Source organism: Crocodylus siamensis, chromosome 10 (genome assembly GCF_052110815.1).
Source record: "Crocodylus siamensis isolate JL-2025a chromosome 10, ASM5211081v1, whole genome shotgun sequence".
NCBI lineage: Eukaryota > Metazoa > Chordata > Crocodylia > Crocodylidae > Crocodylus > Crocodylus siamensis.
Genome location: NC_143404.1, coordinates 15,827,115 through 15,849,939, shown reverse-complemented (window position 1 = coordinate 15,849,939; position 22,825 = coordinate 15,827,115). Strand labels below are relative to the sequence as shown.

At 40.7% G+C, this 22,825-nt stretch overlaps 2 protein-coding genes across 2 annotated transcripts in view; both read right to left on the bottom strand.

Moving 5' to 3' along the window:
* LOC149856282 (macrophage mannose receptor 1-like) overlaps positions 1-8,558 on the bottom strand; it is a 65,700-nt gene extending 57,142 nt beyond the window's left edge. The window contains exons 1-3 of the mRNA XM_090065256.1: positions 8,273-8,558; positions 4,302-4,414; positions 3,079-3,285 (exon numbers count right to left, since the gene is read on the bottom strand). Of these exons, the coding sequence (XP_089921382.1) occupies positions 3,079-3,285; positions 4,302-4,414; positions 8,273-8,379 (427 nt within the window). The 5' untranslated portion in view covers positions 8,380-8,558. The remainder of the gene's footprint in view (positions 1-3,078; positions 3,286-4,301; positions 4,415-8,272) is intronic.
* Positions 8,559-8,637: 79 nt separating this feature from the next.
* The window catches only part of LOC149856281 (C-type mannose receptor 2-like), a 32,101-nt gene continuing 17,913 nt past the window's right edge, over positions 8,638-22,825 (bottom strand). The window contains exons 3-12 of the mRNA XM_090020483.1: positions 21,757-21,869; positions 19,949-20,067; positions 16,971-17,189; positions 16,108-16,251; positions 15,708-15,871; positions 15,443-15,558; positions 13,964-14,079; positions 11,433-11,657; positions 9,739-9,882; positions 8,638-8,837 (exon numbers count right to left, since the gene is read on the bottom strand). Coding sequence (XP_089876609.1) covers positions 8,638-8,837; positions 9,739-9,882; positions 11,433-11,657; positions 13,964-14,079; positions 15,443-15,558; positions 15,708-15,871; positions 16,108-16,251; positions 16,971-17,189; positions 19,949-20,067; positions 21,757-21,869 — 1,560 coding nt within the window. The remainder of the gene's footprint in view (positions 8,838-9,738; positions 9,883-11,432; positions 11,658-13,963; positions 14,080-15,442; positions 15,559-15,707; positions 15,872-16,107; positions 16,252-16,970; positions 17,190-19,948; positions 20,068-21,756; positions 21,870-22,825) is intronic.

The following is a 22,825-nucleotide window of genomic DNA, read 5'->3' as shown; positions in this document are numbered from 1 at the left end:
GCAGGGAGAAATCTCCTACCCCGTACTGCCCAACAGCACATTTGGCTTCTACATATGCACTACTACGCAGTAATCTTGAGTAAATTTACTACTTGTATTTGCAGGTAGCATATTTACTCACAATTAGAGCCAATTACTACACAGTAAGCATCTGCACATGTAGACACAGATGCTTACTGCGCAGTAGTTAGCTCTATCACACAGTAAAGCATCTTGTATAGATGTGCCCTGCATCCTATATTCCAATCCATACTATAATATTTTTATCAAATGATGTAATCCATTTTTTAAAATGTTCATATCCTACAGCTACTTATCAAAAGTCCTAAAGACACCATAATATGTCAGAATATAACCGTTTGTTGATGTGACTGGCTTAGTGCAAGGAACCCAAATGGATTTATACCCTCATCACAATCTGAGAGAAAAGCCTTTCTAAATTTGGATACAGCTGCCATGGGTAGAAGTTATAAACATGGTTTGCTTGCCAGGTGGTCTTTGTTTCATTGCCAGTTAATCCACCAAGCGGACTGCCACAGTCTGAACTTACCTAGGAAGAAGGGCATGAGTAAAGAATCTAACCCAGACAGCTGAGAAAGAGCATTTACCTTTATTTTGCATGCTATTTACTTACTATAGTTTTGACGACTTAAAAAACATCACATGGCCTGTACATTTAGGAAAAAGTCCTTTGCTGTGGTTTCCTACCATTCTGCTAGAGGACTAGTAAGAAAGACTTACAGTTAACTAAAAATTGGACTATTTATTTTATTAGTATGAAGTCAGAACTGTGCATACTACGTAACAGTATTAAAGGGATCTACAGAATTTTATGGTATAATGCATCGTTAATTAAACTTTCCTGTCCTCCAAAAGCTCTTGCATACTGGTTCACTTCATGTTTTCCCATTTATAATCAGAATATAAATTATATACAATTACAATAGCACTTATTTGGGTAAAATAACATGAGTTTTTGAATCCTTATAAAAAGGTGAAGCACCCCAAAATTCAGTCTTCTGAGATTCAGTCTCATACCCACAATACATGTCTTCAGTGATGCAGCACAGCTCCTTGAAGACATGTGTACTCCATATACTGAAGAAATAAAAGTTCAGATGTTCTTCCCTGTGATCAGCCAATAGCTGCTGCAGTCTACTCCTGCCCAGTACCACATAGCTATACCCCATGAAGCAGAACAATAAGCTTTCCAACAAGGCTTCCTTGAATGTTCATTCCTGGCATCTAATGAGGTAGGTTGTTGCCTACAAGAGCTCATGCCTCTCTGAACGAGTCAGTCACTAAGGTGCCCTGTCTGCAATTTGACTTCAAATTAAACTCTCTCTTCCCTACTTGTACACATAGAACCAAACTGCTTTTGTTGCCACTGGAGCTCTGGAACGGTGGGACTGAGGCGAGATTTGCTGCAGCTTTTGCGTTCCATTCATGGATTGTTGCAGGCCACTAAGATGCGCCTGTTCCTTTAAGGGCAGAAGCAGCCTAGCCAGGGAGCCCAGCAGACTAGACAGAGCTCCACAGCTGCAGACTGCCAGAGCAACAAGCTAATGAGGTAATTAGCCAGCACCTGCAGGCGATCAGCTGATGGGAAGGAGGCAGAGCCCTGGGACCATAAAAGTTCAGGGCTGGGGTTGGCAGAGTCTACTGTTTCTGGAGACTGCCATGGGAAGGAGCCCCTGCCCAAGAGAGCTACCCACAGGCGTTTGGTTGCCTACTTCGATGCCTACAAGAGCAGTAAGGCTACAAGGGCATTTATATACATACTTTTTTTCCAGTGATCCACCGGAGATCGGACACTTCGGAGCAGATTCAATTAATCGAGTCTGCTCCGCACACAAGCTGACAAACTGTGCTGCGCCGCATGCAGTTGCATAAGCAGCAAAATGCACGTCAGTGCTAAGGAAATGGCAGCGGTGAGCTTTTGAACTAAAGCACCTCCAAAGTGTTTTCATTCACAATTGCATGTGTTGCAGCCCTGGGTGCTTTTCAAAACACCCAGTGCTCCGATGCATGCATATGTTAAAATGCCCCAGAAGCCCACAAGATGCCCAGGGCTAGAGGACATACTGTCTTAGGGGAGGAAGTTTGCCTTCTTAAAGGGGCAGAGTGCAGTTTCATTATTATTTTTACATTATAGCCCAGGGACTTATGTTTGTATTACTGTTTGTACTCAATGTTTGGGATGAGGCTGTAAGGGGAGGTACAGAGGCCTCATTAGTACCCAGAGGGGCACAACCAGACAAGGGCCGGAGGGCCTGGCACCAGAGGGGCGCAGCGACACAAGGCAAAGGGCCAGCGCCAGAGGCATGCAGTCAAGCAAGGTCCAGGGGCCCAACAGACAGGGGCCAGGGGCCCAGTGACTAGAAGAAACCAATTGGCACTTGTGCCTCAGAGCCAAATCCAACCAAGTGGGCCTTGGCTAGAAGGTCTAGCCATATTAAATGGGCAGAGGCCAAGTAGGCCGAGGCCCCAACAGAGATAACAACATCCTTGTAACTGTGAGGCATGGGGACTGGTATAGGAGAGGTCTGGAGCCATGTACCTAGCCCATAAAGTTTGAGGTTTCCTGTGTGGCACAGTACAGGAGTGAGGTCCAGTGAAGGGCCCAAGAACCAGTGAGTGCTTGTGAGGTACGGCAGACCAAGGCCATGCAAAGACCCATGGGCAGCCTCCTGATTTTATTATTTTATCATCAAGACGTGGCAGGTAAGACAAGAGGGTGCCCTTGGGGCAGTTGCAGAGCTACTAGGGGTATCATGGCCACCCTAGGGATCTTGCCCCGTGACAGATTCCAAAGCAGTTTACAAAGTGGGCAAGTATCATCTACATTTATTCGAAGACGAAAACTAACCAAGTTGCCCAAAATCACAAATGATAGAATCCCAGCACCCACTTCAACTTCCCAAGCTCAGCTCTATGGTAGACTCCTACTAGTGACAGAAACAGAAATATATTATAGTGACTTTCTGCTCACACTATAAAAAACAAAACAAAATGCAATTCATTTAAAAATGATATACGTGTAATCAAAAAATAATTATCAGAAAAAGGGATTCTTACTTGTTTTCAAGTAAACTGTATTTCTAATGGTTGCAGTCACCATTTCAGTTCCTGAGACGAGGGAAAACTTGGATGGCCAACTGTTTATTCCAGTACACGTCTCTGTCACTGCACAGTAGAACTTGGCTTCCGTTAGGGTCTTGTACTGAGCTATCTCAGCAAGAGAAAGCAAAAGATTCCCAGGATACTCCAAGAAAATATCAACGTCTGCAAGGAAAAAGAAACTTTTTGTAAGAAGGCTGGCAAGTACATAGAGCCTGAATAATGGAGAACAGTAAAGGCACACTAACTTGGTCAACAGCTCCTTTAACTAGTGAAATTAAACTAGAAACAGTACTTATTCACCTAGAATAACTACGCTCCATCTCGCAAACGGATCCCCTTTTCAGAACAACACTGAAGTATCTACTGGATTCAAGTACACTAAGTGTTATTCTGATTCGTAATGAGCTTAACCTAATGTTTAAGTGCTTCTTTCATCAGGGTCCTAGAAACTAATGAGCAGGAAGAGCAAAGCTAAAGACTGCATTCATCATTAGATTTTCATTGGTTACTGCATCAATTTCTAATGTGCTCCATGCTGTACAAAATTACTTTAGAGTTTTGTTTCAGGACATAAAACTGGAAAGCTTGAACAGCAGGGCAAATCTAGGTTTCATTTAAAGTGAAATCTATACTATTTTAATGAACACCTCTAGTAGGATAAGTACTTTTATACAATCAAACTGGTAATTTCTGTGGTCACAAAAGGAACGCCACACACTAGCTACAATTTATTAAAAAATTACCATTTCTAAAATCATGCCCAAACCACCACGTGATATAATCATAAGATACCATGGCATAACAGTACCTCACAATTTTACTCCTCAGAGTTGGTCCATAGGAGAAACTGCAAGATCACATTTCAAGACGCATTCATTATGGTAAAAACAGTGTGTTCGTATGCTTTTCTAAACCCTGCTTGCATAGTAATTTCTACTTTAAAATTACAATGTGGAGATAAGGAGCAAGATCATTAGCTGCTATACATCACCAGAGATCCTTTGAAATTAATGAGCTAAACTGATTTATACCACTTGAAGTTTCAACGTGCAGCACTGTCCATCTCCAAAATCTGGAGGTCCATTCTGTTGGCAAAGTATTTTTTTTTATCATCATACACCCAGATGTCATGGGCATAAGGCCACCTGGACTGAACTATTCATTCTACAGATCAATACCTGCTGGTTTTTTACAGACCCAGTAGAGGTGTGTGGAACAATTAGTTGCCATAAGTATGCCTCCTTTCTTGATCTGAGCACATCCATGTTGATCCATTTGAATATCTGAAAGCCTGTTGAAAAGAATAACACAGTGGAGACAAATATTATTAAAGCAATCATCCAATCCCTTCATACCACTGTTGCATAATCAGAAAAGCACAGCATGCTCCCATTTAATTGTTTTTATTATGGAACAAGAAGATATCATAAACACTCTCTCTTCTCTTTTATTATACAGGTTCTTTGAAAACTAGGGAAAATAAAACTACTCTAAAAAGCCCAATAAACCTATCAAAGTCCATATACTGCATATAATCAAAGAAACAATAGCAACAATATGATGTGAAGTAGGTCAAGCATCCACCTGAGTCAGTCTACCCAAAAGGAAAAGAAACACTCATACTGAAATCATGAAAATTTACAGTGAAATACAAAATGTTACTCTATCATTTTAATGATGAGTCCCACATTAGTCTCAGGTGTTTTCTTCATGAGTATTGTAATTCTTTACATCTGTGTGCTTGGCAATTTCAATTTAATACTTCTGCAATAAAATATTAAAAAGAACAAAAGAAAACGCATTTAATACAAAGTAGCTACTCATAACAAAGACAGTGAGCTAACTGTTGTAAAATAGTTGCACTAATATATTTAATGTTTATTGATTTGTGTCAAAAAGGTAATTACAGAAATAGAAGACAAAAGTTGACTATATATTGGAGAGTTTCTTTGTAATAATTAAATAAATATGAAAGCTAATGCTCAGAGTTCATATGGGATTAAAAGGAGTAAAATACTGTATGTGGAATAAGAAAAGCTAAGAAAAGTCCTGAGGATGAAGAACTGACACTGCAAACACTGTCTTGCAAAATTACTTGAAAAAAATCTTATCTGAAGGCTTTGAGAAAGTACAGATAGGAAAGTAAGAGAACCAAGGCATCTAGAACACTTCCAGCTTTGATATTCCTGCTAGTCTTGGAGCCTATAACTTCATGTCTGACCCGATTTCATCTTCCCATACTAAAGGTACATTCTCACATAGTGTAGCCAAAATCCTGTGAAGGAAAAAAAAGAAGAAAAACCCCAGTTCCCTCAGGAAGTCATCAATACCAAATCTTAATCATTTGAAAGTCAGAGAATGTTGTCATCTAAGAAAGTCTGCACCATGGACTGCCACCAATTGCCAGCACTCACTGCAGTTGAATGAAGAAACCCACACAAGCCTATCACCTAGCATTTGCACTTTGCTCTATTACACTTATGGAAACTACCCCTGTTTGAATGCAGGATAAATTGCAAGCGTATACTGTGGCTGTTAGATCTTTACCATCATTATACAAGGGATTTATACTAGCAGAAATGTATTTAAGGCAAGGCAAAAGCTGGGGTTGGTCTCCAGTGTAGACAGGGGATGAGTTTAAGGGGACAAGCGAAGCATCACTGCCAATGTAGCCCTGATAGACTAAGCAGGATGAGAGTAATGGGGAATCAAACCTTCCAGTGAGTCTCCCACCAGACAGATCTTAACACACCCTGACTCCCAGGTACCTCAGGAAGGAAAGACATTTCTAAAATAGAAGGCATTATCCCTTATTCATTAATCAGTAACAAACAATAAAGCAGTGACATCACATCACAGGAATATGATCACCTAGGAGCTGCAAGGGCAAAAACCTATAACCATTATTGACATGTCTATCTCAGAACCAGCCTGCACAGTACTCTGGGAGATTGTTTTTAGATAAAGTGTAGCCATTATGAATCTACCTGTCAATTCAATTTAGAAAAAATCATTAAGGATCACATTTGTGGGAGCCCAGCAGGGGAAATAATGCTGAAACGAAATCAGCACAGGTTCACTGCAGGTAGATCCTGCCTGACTGATCTTGTTCCTTTTTATGACCAGGTCACAAAATGCTTAGATGCAGGAGTCGAGGTAGATGTCCTCATAGCTGACTCCAAGACAAACATGAGTCGTCAATGTGACGAAGTGATCAAGAAGGCTAACCGCACTTTATCATGCATTAGCAGGTACGTGGTGAACAGGTCCAGGGAGGTGATGCTTCCCCTCTATGCGGCACTGGTCAGGCCGCAGTTGGAGTACTGTCCAGTTTTGGATGCTGCACTTCAAGAAGGATGTGGAGAATCTTGAGAGGGTTCAGAGGAGGGCCACTCGTATGGTCAGAGGTTTGCAGGCAAGGGCCTACGAGGAGAGACTGAGGAACCTAGATCTCTTCAGCCTTCGCAAGAGAAGGCTGAGAGAAGTGATCTTGTGGCTGCCTATAAATTCATCAGGGGAGGGCAGCAGGGAATACAGGGGTGGGCAAAATGCAGCCCGCCAGGCCATTCTATCCAGCCCACGGGGCCCCTAAAAATTTAGAAAATTAGTATTTATCTGCCCCGGCTGCCTGTCACGCAGTCCTCGATGGCTTGCCAAAACTCAGTAAGCAGCCATTCGCCCAAAATAACTGCCCGTCCCTGAAATAGGAGATGCTCTATTTACTAGGGCACACCCTGGAGTAACTAGGAACAATGGCCACAAACTGATGGAGAGCAGATTTAGGTTGGACATTAGAAAGAACTTCTTCACAGTTAGGGTTGCCAGAATCTGGAATGGGCTTCCAAGGGAGGTGGTGTTCTCCCCTACCTTGGGGAAGAAGAGACTGGACAAGCTCCTAGCTGGGGTTGTCTGACCCCAGCACTCTTTCATGCCCAGGGCAGGGGGGGGTCAGACTCAATGACCTAGTGAGGTCCCTTCCGACCCTAACATCTATGAATCTATGTATATGACTTTCATATACCCAAACTCATGGGCTGCTTGCAGACATTAAAAAACAAAACAAAACAAAAAACATGCTTTACTGAAAGAAGCAGCACGTTACTTCGACCCGGTTCTGCAGCATCTGTATAGATTGGGTGCTTCAGCAGGGCTGTTTGGCACTTTTATCTAAAGCTGAGTCAATTGGCTATTAGAAAAAAGCACCAAAAAAGCCCCACTAGTGCCCAATTTATACACGCTTTGGGCGAGCTGGTTCCAACTAACACAATGCCTCTTCTGGGCACGTGCTGGGCTCAGCACAGGAGCACGCCAAGTTTAAAGCACCACTTTTTTTTTTAATGTCTGCAAACAGCCACAATCTTTAATATATTTATCATTACAACATCTCATTAAGGCAGTGACGATACTATTCCCAGTATAATAAAATGAGGTACAATCACACTGACCAGTTTGCCAGTTTGTTGGTACTGGAGCCAACCACTGGGCCATGCTTTCTCTGTGTTAAGGTAGGAAAGGTAACGTAACCACTGGTTCTTATGGTAGACACCTGCAACCCTTTAGGCAACACTAAAGTAGAATGAAGTCACTGGGGTAACTCCTCAACTGAAGTACAGGTGCTAAGAAATGTGCTAGCAGCCATTTTTGAAATTTGAAAGTAAGATGACTTTTTTTTGAAAATCTGAATACATCTTCTTGTGTATTCTTTCTTTTCAACCATCTCTACAACAGGGTCCTCAGTGCCTGATAAAGTAATACCTGACCTATTATTTGTACTGAGTGATAAAGTTGGCTCAGATACTGTCTATATCTTAGCTCATGAAGCACTGCACTAGCAAGTATAAAAGCTCTCATTCTTTCTCAACAAAAATGTTAATGCCCACCAAATGTATCAAGTGCAAAATCTAGAACCCATAGCTGAATGCAAATCTATAAAGAACATGAATACGGTGACTGCTAACATGAGGCAGCACCAAACTATTCCACTTTAGACCAGTGCGCTGATTTGGGGAAATAAAAACAAGGAATTAGTTAGAAAAACCTCAGGTTAATGAAGACCAGTTGATACCATGAAACAGTCGTGCATATAGCATCCCCCTGCCCAACCCCTTACCTACTAAGCTTTCATCATTGAGTTAGCTATTCTCCTTACCAGCTGGAGTTAAGTTCAGCCTCATGTCCATTAATCCAATTCCAAGCATCCTTCTGCCTTGACAAACCAATCCAGGCATCACCTTCCAACATGGAAGCTACCCACATCTGAAATCAGAAGTGGGAGGAAACTATAATTAAGCTCCCACAAAGGGCTTCTCTTTGAACTACCTCTCAGGTCCAGCTAGAAAGTCATTGGAGACCCCCATTTGGCAAACAAAGATGTCATCATTGTTTCTGCTGTCTTAAAAGTCATGCACAAGACTAAAACATCCCAAGAGAGAGGCAAAACAGAGAGAGAAATTAACTGAACTTCCAGGCTTGACAATATAAAATATACATGAGATGTTAAAATTGTTGTGTTCTTTAGACTGAACGTAACAACTTTTCTGCACAAAATACCTTTTCTTCTTCATTATCTATCTTAGCAAGACTAGCATTGTTATAAAATGTACACTGGGCTAAACCCTGCTCCCATGGCATCATCTCTTTCCTTTCTATGTAGTAACAATTGCCGTTCCAATACCACCAGATAGGATCTTGAGGGCATTTTAAACTGGTGAGGCCTGTAAACAAAGAAAAAGTAGGACAAAAGGAATAAAGAAAGCTATACCTGCTACTTCAAATGGACACTCATTGGACAACAGACAATACATCATGACTAGGGACATAGATGGGCAATAAGCTCAGGAGAGGGTGGGGTGGGGAGAGACAAGAATTCAGAAGTTTTCCAATTTTCTGCAAATACACATGTGCTTTCTAAAGACAAACAACAAAACTGTGTCTCTATAAGCAACAGCTATAACACAACCCTAATCCTTAACTGTGATTCCTAGGTACTACTATAAAACCAGAAGAATTGTTATTATTTAAGAAGATTAATTATAAAAATACATTAAAACAATATAAAAATACCTGATTTGAATATTTGTGCTGTTGGACTTTTTATTTAAGGGTTTTTTTTTTATATTTTGACTATTCTGAATATTTTTCACATGAAACTGGGGTGCAAAATCAGTTTCCTCCCACAAGTTTCCTGTAAATGCCATCAAAGCAGAAAAAATAGCCAGCCCTGTCTGCTGCATTTCTTAATTCCTCATTCAGCTCTCTACAAGCCAGTATTGCCCCATTCAAAAAGGGAACGTGACAAAATGCCTCTCAGCATCTTTCTCAAGGAAGCAGAGGCAGTAGGTCTGATTTCCCTTTCTGCTTTAGGTTAGGCTTCCCAGTTATTGAATTAGGACTAGCAAACTCAGCTCATCAAACCTGTGTTCTCTCATGCCCCAGTATTTTCAGAAATTAATTCATCTGGGTTAGAAAAAAAACACTCATGTCTCATGAGAACATTTACCAGTATGGACCAAGCTGTTTTTGGACAAGTGACATTTTAAAACATCTTCCTAGGCTGTACTACACACAGTGGACAGAACAAGGAAATTCAAAAAGCCAAACCAATTATTACTGTACCTGATTCACAAATTTCACCTTTAAATTGGTCCATGCAGGTTAACTTTTCTGGGCATTTGCCCATTACTGAGTTGCACCTAAACTTTCCACGGCATGAGGGACACAGATGCACACAGTTTTCTCCATAGTATCCGAAAGAACATTCTGCATGGAGACCATCAACAGAGCAAAGTTAAAAATACAGTAACAGGGATGTAGCTAAACAACTTCCTAAATTATTTGTAAGGAAAAACATGATTCTGAGTTCAGTTTTACCACCTCTTTAGGAACTCCACAGTCAAGGCCTTAACCAAGATGCTGTGGAAGCAGTATTTTCTTAACTTGTACGATCTTTCATATGATTTCTGCAGCCAACAAGCAAATTCATTTATTCACTTGCAGAAAAAACATACTGCATGCATTGCATCATTTAAAAGAGCAGAGTCCCATATCATTGTTCTGCAGTCATTTCTAACACCACGAAGTAGGTGTAAAATAGTCCCAGACAGAAAGTTTTATAACTACGTGGCAGTGATGCAACGGTATAACGAATAAAAGGCCACAATTGTACCCTTTATATATTACGGAACAGCCAAGCAATAGGGGCTGTTTTGGTACAAAACTAACCTACAGCTGGCTGAAGTCACAGAAAGCTCAACCCAGAGGCGAGGTACCCCCAGGTTGTGTTCAGACCACAATGCCACTACTGTCACCATATGCACCATTGCAATTTCTAGCTGCCAACAACAGCTAGCGCAAGTTAAAAGACATGTCCAACCGGTCCAACATATACCAAGGTACCATTTCAGCACAGACTTTGGGGATACTGATGTCACCTAGGGTCCTTTCCAGCCCCATTAGTAAGAGTGAGCACTTGTCCATCAGAGCCAAGTACAGGAACTAGAGATCTAGAGATGCAACAGCAATAAAAATGCTTAGTTGTAAAATTTAAGGGTAGTCATCTGTGTCAGTGACAGGGGCTGCCCTACCCCAGAAACTAACAGGTACCCAAACTAACGCCACTGGCAAAGAAGCATTGATATTTCATAGTTGGGAAGGAAGGGGCAAAACTTCTTCAAAGAGATCTATTATAAAATAATATCTATATGCAGCTATCTGAAATGTAAACATAAAAGTTAAGGGTCTGATTTCACTGTGCATCTACCTGGCATAGCACTAGAGAACGGGGCATTTAAAGTACAGTGAATTGGAAATGTGGTGAATGCCCTCCAAAAACATCCATTCTATGGCAGAATCAGTCCAAAACATTTTAAAGAATTTAATATTTGAAAGTAATATAAAAGATTTCAACTGTACGTCACACTGTCATTTCTAAGTATTTCACAGAATTTTAACTGAATTTGTCATTTTCACAACTGGGGGAAAAATTATTTATAAAAAGTTTATTTTAAGATTATACTGAACACTCAAAACTGGTGATGCAGAAAAGATTAAGGAAATGAACTTCGAAGAAGCAGACTAATTTTGTTCAACATTTGTACTGCAAACTTCCAAATGTGGCAAATTAACACACCAGCGCAGACATTTTTGGGGACCAAAACTAAAAATGCCCCCATTTTCATGAAATAATTTGACTTTGCTTTAAATAACCATAGGCATATTAAATGACTATAGTTTAAACAGTAAATGTGAATGTTTACCACAGATGATTCTTCTGTACCTACAGCAATGTTTAGCTGGTGTGTGATACGTACCCTGTTTCACATATGTAACAGCATCTGAGTCAGCAGCCAATTCAGAAAAATGGATCTCATCAATTCCTGCCACTCTTCTGAAGTAATTAGAGACCTTAACTACTCCTGTGCAGTTGTTGTCATATAAACAGTCTACCTTGGCATCATGAAGGGAGTCGTATATTTTCTCTGATGAAAGCGGCCCTGATAGGTATCGCTCAAGAAACACATCAAAAATGTTTGGCGCTGTGAAAAAGAAACAGCAAAACAAGTGCACACTGCAACTATCAATTTGAGGAAGACACTCAAAGTGAGTTTTTGAAAATAATCATTAGTTTTGGGTGCGATTTTGGCCATGGATAGATTAGATTGTGGCTTTTCTAACTACATTGTCGCTTTCTGACACCACCTGAGAAATCTGGAATGTGGGCATAGACTACGCCTGGGATTAAAGCAAATCATACACAAAGTATATGGCTACATTAACCTGAGGTGAAAATGCATCTTTTATCATGAAAACTCTTCTCTGCCTTTGTTTAAGTCATGCATTTAGAAATTTGCTATATCAAAAAATAGTTTCTTACAACCATTGTTTTCAAAGAATTTTTGCAAAAATTCAACCAATTTTACATCCACGAATAACACGAGGAAACTACAGATTTGGAGGTTTTAAACATTAGTTGCATATTATGTGACTCCATCAGTCAGTTTCACGTTATATTCCAAAGTTGCTCACCTTCCATCACTTGAGGTAGCACTGCCACTGGAGTCATCACTAACAAGTTACAATGTCAGGGACTTACTGTGACAGGCAGGTCTCCCCTGTCACTGCACATCTTGGGAATACAGGTTCAGCATAAAGATAGCTGCACTCAGCAGCACACCAACAAAATGAGCCTCTGAAATAAAGATCTTATGCTCGATATCTATGTATAGATAGATAAAACCAGGACAATATATGGCCTGGGGTAACCTGTCATGAAAGACGCACGATTTTTGGTGCAAACTCAAGTGCAACGACACAGCCAATTGGTAGCTCCCAGAGCATGCCTTCAATCATCATAGAATTAAGGTCAAAAAAGGAAAGAACTAAAGTATAGAAATGCAATGATATATCAGTCCATATCCGATCAGCACCAATAAAAGGATAATTGATATTATCGGCAATTGGCTTTTTTTGGCCAGTATAGCCAATAATGTCACAGTTAAATGCCATGTGCATGTGCACAGCCACAGCATGCACATGACCAGGAATGCAGCCCAGAAGCTTGGAAAGCAACATCTTACCACTAAGTCTGTAGGGGGAAGGGACATGGAGGGGACAGATGGAGACCCTCCACAGTGAGGGAGGAAGTGGAGCTGGGGCAGGGGCAAGGGCAGAAGCAGCTGCCCAGCAAGGGCAATGAATGCAACCCTGAAAGCAGGGGAGAACCATGGGTGGCTTGTCTGGTGCAGGGGGCAGGAGGGTGAGGAGAGAGAGGCAGCTCCCCACTGCTGCATGCACCCCAACGGGAGGCATGGGGGACACATGTGCCTCCCAGATTTTTGCACAGGGTAAAGGCAGGCTGCCTGCTGCGGGCTTGGGGCCAGGGGCTGCGCCAGCCTCAACCCAGCAGGGAGGCTGGGCTGGGGCAGCGCTGGGATCGGTAGCTACAGGGTAGCTACCAGGAATTTTGGGATGGTTGTAGCTCACCCTATAACCCCCTTCCCGCTCACCCCTGCCTGCCCCAAATGGAGCCCTAACCCAGCCTGTTGCCAGGAAGAGGTCAGTGCAGCCCCTGGCCCCCCAGCCCACAGTGGGCAACCCGCCCTCACCCCATGCACAAATACAGGGGACACATGCCCCCCCAGACCTCCCGTGCGGCTGCATGCTGCAGTGGGGAGCCATCTTCCCACGACCCCCAGATGAGCTGCCTGTAGCTCTGCCCCGCTTCCAGAGTTGCATTCACTGCCCTAGCTGGGCAGCACCTGCCCCTGCCCCAGCCCCAGCCCACTCCCTCCTCACTCTGGGGGCCTTGATCTGCCCCCCACCTCCCCACACACACCTGTCCCCCCACCACCACAGACTTACCGGCAAGACAATGCTCTCCAAGCTGCCACGCTGCATATTGCCTATTGGATCAGTATTGGGCTATATGGCTGGTTAATAATCTGCCATTGGTACTGGCCAAAAAAATCTTTATCGGTGCACTCCTACTAAAGTATAATGATAAAAGTCTCTTGAACAAAACCTGAAATCAAAAAAATGCATAGCTGCATTGACAATACCAGATTCACTGTCACGAGCCAAAAAGATACAGCCCTCAATGACTTCAACCAAGAGATGCCCCTTTACAGACTCTCAGAATCTCCCTGGTATCTATCAGCCTACACACTCTTACAACGTTTCCTCTTTTCTGACTGCTGTGTTTAGGGCAGAATTTTTATGAAAGTCACTTTATATGATTAATATGCACTTAATTCTATTCTCCCACTTAAATATTTAACAGTAACTAGCAAAAAAGATTGGTTTTAAGTTTTTTTTTCATAAAAACTCCTTCATTGCAACTTACATTCAGTTTTCTTACAGAGCCACCTGTGCTCATCCTCACAGTTTAACTTCAAAATACTTGAGGATGTTGATTTCATACCGGCACATCTTCCAGCTGAGTCTCCAGACATGGGTAACCTGACATGCAAGTACACAGGGAATCTCCTGGAACATTTACTTTTTTTAAAAAGCTTACATGTGTAAGATGGCCATTAAAACTTAAAGCATTAGAACAACAGTCCTTGGCATACAAGAACTTTGGAAACTTAAGTCTCAGAACACTCTTGGCAAATCTTTACATTAACTTCTAGGCTGATTCAGCCACTAAGAGTGAAATCCCAGTGCAGAGGATAAATGTAAGCACTGATCACTACTTCAGTACCACTTACACCTTCAAATTTAGAGATGCATATGGTCTGTAGCCTTGGTGTTAGTGTCTGCATGGGATCAAATTGTGGCCAGGACGAGTAAGGGCACAACTAGCATCCTTTCAGTGCCCTCTGAAACCAAATGCATCACTGCCCCTAGGAACATGGTGTTGTGCTCCGTTTTGTTACTGCTATTTATTAGAAATACCATGCTGGCATATTAACATATGAATTAGAATGAAAAAAGCTGTTTTTGTTTCCTTTTTGCCACTGTAAAAATCAGGAAAAAATGTCTTTTTAGGAAGACAGACAAGTTCTATAGTCTCCTTTTTACAAATGCAGAAATTGCAGCACAGAGTGGTTATATAATTTGCTTAGCATCACATTCCATTAATAAATTATCCATGAACAGAACCTAAATTCAATCCTTCAGCTCATGGCTGTTGTTTAGGGAATACAGACAACACGTGAAAGAAGCAAACCAGCTTTTATAGCATCTGAAAGAAGCATACATCTTCCTCCCATGTACAGTGTACTAACCCACCATATTCTTATTACAGCAAAAAAACAGTTGAACAGGACCTGGTGCTTACGGCACTGTGGTAAAGAGGGTATGCTGTTTCAAGCACCCTTTCAGTAACACACTTCTTTGCCATACATTTCAACAGATAGTTGGGCTTCAGCAACTTGAGAATGCTGGCCTACACAGCAGGCTCTTCCCAAATACATGGGTCTTTTCCCAAATAATACACTATTCCTACAGATTTAGATATTTTCAAACTGATCAAAAATGGGGAAAGAAAATTGCACAATAAATCACACTTTTTCTTATATTCTGAATTTCAAAATATTGATAGAACTTTTAAAAAGTTTCAATAACTTAGGTAAGTTTCAGTAAAATATTTTCCTAGGATGCAAGATTATTATTGATTATTATTATAACTTAAACCAGTACTGTATGACAACCTAAAATGTGAAGCATCACTTATGCTGTTTTGTCTTTAAGTACTTTTATGGGCCATCATTCTCAGCTGGTGGAATCAGTACAGCTACTAACTTCAGGAGAACTATGTGTTCACAACACCAAAGTCTGGTCCTCAAAATGCCCATCACAGTCCTAAACACTACTTTACCAGTGAAGTTCTTTGGCTGCTGAGTTCCCATTTGACCAAATCCATATAGATTCTTGTTGCCTGCTATTCAGTCCAATCCAAAAAGTTTCAGATGTAATTAGAGACAACAGCCAAGCCTATCAATGACATAAGACAACATGACTTTTTTGGATATAGTGGTATTTACTGCAGCAAGGTCTAAAACATTAGATTTATGTCTAAGATTATAGGTTTTTTTTCTTTTTTTGTGTTTCATTCACATTTCCCCACCAAATATAAGAAATACCAGTTCTTTTTGGCTCCCAATCCACAGCAGATCTGCACTTCTGAATCTTCTACACATCTGCCTTGCTTTTACCCAACTGACAGAGGTTTCTGTGCTCACAAAGTAACAGTTGCCTTCCCAATACGACCAACCAGGAAAACGTGGGCACCATAAACTTTTCATTTCTAGTCAAAAAAGGAAGTAAAAATACAAAAAGGTCCTGTTTACTGGCATCTAATGAAAGGATCATTAGTTAATCACTGACAAAATGAATGGGAAAGAAAAACAACAGCAAAAGTTAGCACATGTAAAATGACACCAAAAACACATGCGGATCTTCAAAGTTTTGTACTGCATTAAACAAATACAATCCTCCTCCCTCCACCCTGCATGTACAATGCCTGTGTTATCATTTACGTACCTCTTTGACAGGCTGTTGGTGCACTCTGGGCACTGCAAAAGTGGAAATCATTGCAAGTGCCTGTGTAAGGATTGCAGAGGCCATTATTGTAACATAAACTGCACACAGACGAACAATCCTTTCCAAAGTAACCCATAGCACAATCTAAAAAGCAAGAGTGGAAGCTGCCATGCCATGCATTTCATGGCCACACGGTTACGATACAATGGCTGGATATGTCTGTGACAGTCCCTTTTATAGCTAGGGGAGAAGTAAAGAGAAAGGGGCCCCTGTTCCCCAGTGAAAGCCTACTTCTAAGTTGCTTCTTTTGGGAATCTGGATGCAAAATGGAGAGTGGAGGCAAGGAGTATGCACAGCCATAGCTCTATCTCTATATGCCAGCCTGGGGGTATGCTTCACCCCTAGAAAGCCTTGCAGTGCTCGCCCTTCTGTGGCTAGATTTCAGCACTTGAATTCAGCTTTGGTGAAATATAACAATTTGTTTTGTGTTTAAACCTCAAATCTGGATTGGAACATATCAACTCCTGACAGATACCAAAGGAGTCCAACCTTTTCTCTTATACTTTGGCAGCATTGGTACAATTTGTCCTGCCAATAGAAACTGAGAGGACACCCACAGAAGTCTGGAAATTAAATGTCTTTAACTATATGACACAACACTGCACAATGTAAAACCATCTTGGAACAATAAAAGAAGACACTCAGAATTAGTAATAACCACGCTATCACTGTTAACCTAGCAGTTAATAGCAGCATCACATTAGAAATACTGGAAGCCACTTTCTGTTCCTCTAGACAGGGCTTGTAACTGGTCTTATCAGAGTGCATGGGATCTGTGGGCTACCTGAATATTTCAGGCTTACCTGATTTTACGTAGGCGTAGGAATTGCTCTCTTCACTTTTCATCAATGCTGTTCCTCCAGCAAGAGCATAAACATTCTGCCAGGTAGAAATTCCTGTGCACTTCTCCCTAAGTTCCAGGCAGGCTTCTTTAGCAGAATGCAAATCTGCATGTACTTCTAATGGATCACGTGTCGATGAGAGAAGGACTTTGGCTTTATGTTCTTGATATCGCTCAACATCTAAAGAGAAGGGGAGAACAAGAAAATAAAAGAAACATAAAGTGCAATTATACAGCTAGGTGTCCACCTATGCTCCCAAAGGCACAACTTAGGTGACAATCCAACCTCTGCAATGAGCCCAACTTCCTCTACCTGCAAAACCACAGCTGGTTGTGTAACTTCTCCAAAGTTAAAGATTTCTTGCTGTTTTAGTCAACCAAAAATCCATAATGAAAAGAGTGAGCTTGCAATTTGCCACAATCTGATGGGACCTCTATGGCGGTGATCTCTCCAGTTTTTTTTCCATGCACACTGCAATACACACTACTGCTCCACTTCTACAACAGGATGACCTGATTGCCTCTACTTTCCTTCTTGTCAATGACTGAAAGCTGAGCAGGAGCAAGGCTTATGTACCACCTAAGTCCTCAAACTAGAAACATAAGTAAAACATATGCTATGTGCCAGTCCTTCAGTATACAGGAGTGAATTTGACTCAACCCAAGCATTGCTGTATTGATAAATTGTACAGCATCAGAGAGCAGGTTCAAAGTGAAAGATGGCATTTGACAAAGTCTTTCTAACTGGAAAAAAAAATTAAAAAGACAATAATGAAGTTGTGCAATTTTCCAGAAAATGTGAGACAAAGCAAACTATTTTTGAGAACCGGGAGAAGCAGGGAAATGATCTTGGATTACTTCTGAGTCATGCTTTATTGTATGGCCATGTGAAAATTGCAGGTTAGCTCTCTCTGTGTCATCAGCATTCAAAAGTTGTGTAACAAAGGAAAAATATAAAGGTTAAAAGATAAAAGATTTAATCTGCCTTTTTAGTTTTCTTGCATCAGTTTGCAAACCTTGTGTCATTCTGTTGTTTTAAAAAAAATATCCTGATACTTAAAAAGAAAAGAACAATGCCTATTTCTAAACTATTTATCATATATAGCATGCAGGAATCAAGAGCAATTCAAAAACTGCAAAGCTGTATGTGCAGACCAGCTTTCAAAAACAAATCTAACACAGAAGACAGAGCACAAAGCCAGGCCACGTTCAACAGACTACTATGGTCATGGGTAAGTCAAAGGCATTTTATAAAGTCATTTCCTTTTTTCCTTATTGTTACAAATAAAAGGTATAAAAAATAGCTGCAAAAATTGTCAAAAAGATAATGAAAACCTAGCAGCTGAAATCCAAGAGATCTTTGTTTTATAAAGTGTTGACATAGTTCATAAGGCGTTTCCTACGGCTTTGAGAAGAGCATTCTGCGAAATTCAACTTTAATCAAAAAAGTAAAAACCGTGACAGCAGGCTTCTATTATTTTCTAAGACTCATAACTCATTTCTGCCTCCTTTCATACACAGCTCATTGTTATCACTGTCTCCACAGAAGCAAAATGAACAGCACTCAACTGTCCAGTTAAGATTTACAAAAACACTAATGAAAAAGATTAATCAAAGCATGCTTAACTACCCTGACAAGATGACTCAACAGTAGCATGTGGTTCCTGTTTAATACATTAAGAATATCAAGTGAAAAATGAATTTCATTTGAAAAAAATGGACTGTGCTAAGACCCTGATCACAGAAAAATCAAAGCTAAAGGCTTTTTCTTCCTTACAAGTTTTCCTAGTACAGCTGTTAGTCAGCAATGTGATTTTTTTTCCTATCATACCAGTATAAAGACACCTTACACTGATATCGTTTATTTCAGTTCCTGATATGAAATAATCTATCCCCAATATAATAAAATCAGCAAAAAACGTCAAATGTAAACAAGCCCTTAGGAGTAAGAGCTTACTCCCATAATGTTTTTTTCCTGACTATATTCCCTATAAGCCCCTTTGAACCCTAAGGGTGCGTCTGGGTAAGCGCAGCTGTGCGGCATGCGGCACCGCAAATGTGTTTGGGGCGCCACACACTGCACAATCCAGTGTTCTCTGCGCTGCAAGGTTGTGCTGCCCAAGTGTGTGCAGCTCTGGGTTTTTATTCTGCAGGTTTTTTGACCCCTGGATATCCAGGAGTCAGAAAACCCCATAAAAAAAAAGCAGAGCAGCACATGCTCAGACACGGGAGCCATACTACCACAGGACCGTCCATGTGTATTTTGGGGTGTATCTGGGTGTATTTTGTTACTGTAGCTGTGATGGCAGCAGTTGGAACTTGCACGTAATATGTGCATTGCTGTTCTTCAGGAGCTAAAACTGGTATCCAGTGACTGGTTAGGCATCTTAAAGCAACACATTCACTATTTAGCATCAATGCATTTCAGAGAAAAATATCATAAAAGAAAAGACTGTATGTCTTACCAGCAAAAAACACCTCTTGAAATTCTGGTGAACCAGGAACTTACAATCCTGAAAATGGAAGCTTATCCATTGTTTTTCAACAGTCTCCATTAATATAAAGCAATATAGCAATCTAAAGCAATACGAGGCAGACTCTTCCTATGCCTGGAGAAGCATATTTGTGGCTCACAGCTCACAAAGAACAATTTTTCCAACTATTTAGTTGGTGTAATAAAAGATATTACATTTACCCAAAGAACCTCCCTCATCTGCCTATTTTTCTCACTTAATAGTTATACAGTTTCCCTCAACAGCATCATCATAAAGCATTAATAAATTTATTATATGGAAGTTCCACATCTGCCTAAGGAACTACTTATGAAAACAAACACTACTCATCATTGAGCTTGCAGGAATGAGTGTTAAAAATTACATTTGTGAGAAAATACCTGATTTAGATATTGATCAATTAAGCAATTTCTGCACACATTCTCACCTGCACTTCTCTTGCAGATCCAATGGGCCTTGGCATTACAATCCAAAGGAATCAAATTGCCGTTAGAAATTTTCACACAGTACGGAGTGTTTGGCTGAACTGGGTGTGTGATCCAAGACCTCTCGTTATATTTTAATGGAATAAAAAAAAAGTCACTATTAAAGAAAAAAAATCTAGAGACATAATCACTACAGCACCATAAATTCTGACATTCTCGTTTGTTTATTTTTAATCAGCACTGTGGTTGGTGGAAAAAAACGAGAGGCAAAATCATAAGATTTCAGTGAAAGTTGCCATTTTTTAATTTAATGTTTGAAATATTGACCAGCTCTAGCTTTTGGTTCCATTCTCTGCCTCTGAACTCTCAAATCTACATTGTGCTTTAGCAGTCAAGTTTGAAAACAGACTTCTCTCTTTTAAACACCAAGCCACACATCTCCTATGCTGTTCACACAAAGAGAGAAATACAGGCCAATTTGTATCCCGCTTTCCCACTACTGGAACACTGTGATGCGGGAACTCTGGTCTCACCAGCAATAAGTTTCTCTGCTGGATTACTCAGGTTACAACAATATTGCTGTGCCCAGTAGAAAGAAAACCTTTAACAGCCATTTACTGCTACTCCAGCCATTATACCCAGTGAAAAAGGGGTTGGAATGGGATTGAGGGTCTCACTGAATAGCTTTGTATTCTTCATTTCATGTTAAGTTATATATATTCCATAAATCTTTTCCTCAGAAGCTCTCCAACGCAATGGCTATATCTGAGCTAGTGGGTTAGAATCCCATTTTCAAAACCATTTAATTTGCATGACGTAGCCAGAGTTTCTGCTGCAGTCTGCTTCACTGGTATTTTCACAGATTCATAGAAAATGAGAGTTGGAAGGGACCTTAGGTCTAGTCCAACCCCTTGCTCAAGGAAGGACCATCCCCAGAAAATCATCCCAGCCAAAGCTTTGTCTAGCCAGGTCTTGAACACCTCCAAGGATGGAGCTTCCACCACCTGTCTGGGTAACCTGTTCCAGTGGTTTACTACCCTCCAGGTGAGAAAATTCTTCCTCATATCTAACCTAAACTTCCCTTGCTGCAACTTGAGACCATTACTCCTTGCCCTCTCACCTGCCATCACCGAGAACAGTCCAGCTCCATCCTCTTTGTAACACCCCTTCAGGTAGTTGAAGGCTGCTATTAAATCCCCTCAGTATCCTCTTCTACAGACTAAATAAGCTCACTTCCCTCAGTCTTTCCTCAGAAGCCACTGCCCCCTCACCATATTTGTCACCCTCCACTGGATTCTCTCCAATTTGTTCACATCCTTTCTGTAGTAGTGGGGAGAGGCAAAACTGAATACAGTACTATAGATGTGGCCTCACCAGTGCTGAATCGAGGGGAATAATCACTTCCCTTGATCTGGAGGCAACACACCTACCACAGTGCAGCCCAGTATGCTGTTAGTCTTCTTTGCAACAAGGGCACACTGTTGGCTCATCTTCAGCTTATTGTCCACTGTAACCCCCAGGTCCTTTTCTGCAGAGCTGCTGCCCAGCCATTCAGCCCCCAGCCTGTACACACAGTGCATGGGATTGTTTTGTCCTAAGTGCAGGACTCGGCACTGATTACATGAGTATTAACTGATCTGATTACATGAGTACTAACTCATGTAATCAGATTTTTACCTTCTACGGGTGATTATTTTTAAGTCTAATTTTTATCTCATGAAAAAATTAATAAATGTGGATCAAGCAAACATGCTCAGTATGCTTAAAAAACACACTTATTTAGTAAGTGAACTTTTCAAATCATTCTTACCAGGGTGCTGTCAGGTCCGCTGGTGATCCTTCGGACCATCTAAAATTAGTCATATCTTCCAAATTATTCAATCCAGTCCAAAAATTGTCCAGAGGCAACTTTAAAATCCACATCTGCAGAAATCACAGACATTATTAATTATTTTCTAAACAGGTTTGAGTAACAATCAGCACTTGTGTAATAACTTTCATCCAGGAAATTCAGACACTGCTCCTACAAATACTGTAAAAAGAGTTATTATCCCTCTTCTAGAAATCTGAGGACTGAGACACAAGCAAGTTACGTGTCTTTTCTGAAGTCGCATGACATCTTTTTGGTAGGGCAGAAAATTCAAGCAAGACTTCTGGTCTTTTTAAATACTTGGTAACATGGTCTCAATCATCAGGCCAAATTCTTCTCCTAGTTATACTCATACAACCTCACAGTATCAACAGGATAGCTCTGATGTAATTTTGTGCAAAGACTCTCCCACCAGCATACAGCATGCATGACTCATTTAGTTCCAAAACTGAAAGCAGTGCAGTTGGCAGCAGGCATCATAAAGCAGGAAACTAATCAATATCTCTGCACAGCCTCTCCCAGGCATATTTGATTTTTAAAGAGTTCTTGAACATCAAAATAAAAAAGCATTTAATTTGCATGCAGTCAGAGAAGAGGAGGATAGAAGCAGTGCATGCAGGCATGGTTATGTATCAAATTCACAAGATGACATGCTCTTTTTTGCTTTTTAAATGTCTTGTCTTTGCAATGATTAGTGTTTTTAAAGAAAGTTGCTTAACAGCCCTAGTTTAGGGGAACCTACAAGATCTACATCCTTCAACAGAAATAAACTGCGGTGAGTCTGTTAATAAGAACTGCATAAAGAATCTGACAACATTTTTTTAAATTACTAACACACCCGAAGCAAAGAAAATGACTCATTTATTATTGTTTCTTTTTTAAATTAATTTCCTGTGCTGATGTGTTCTCATTGCACTTTTGTCAAAAGAGCTGATTTGCTTCTTATTTTCAATGATATAAATCCAGAATAAATAATCGCAACACACTCAGTGGACTCATACAACTGTAA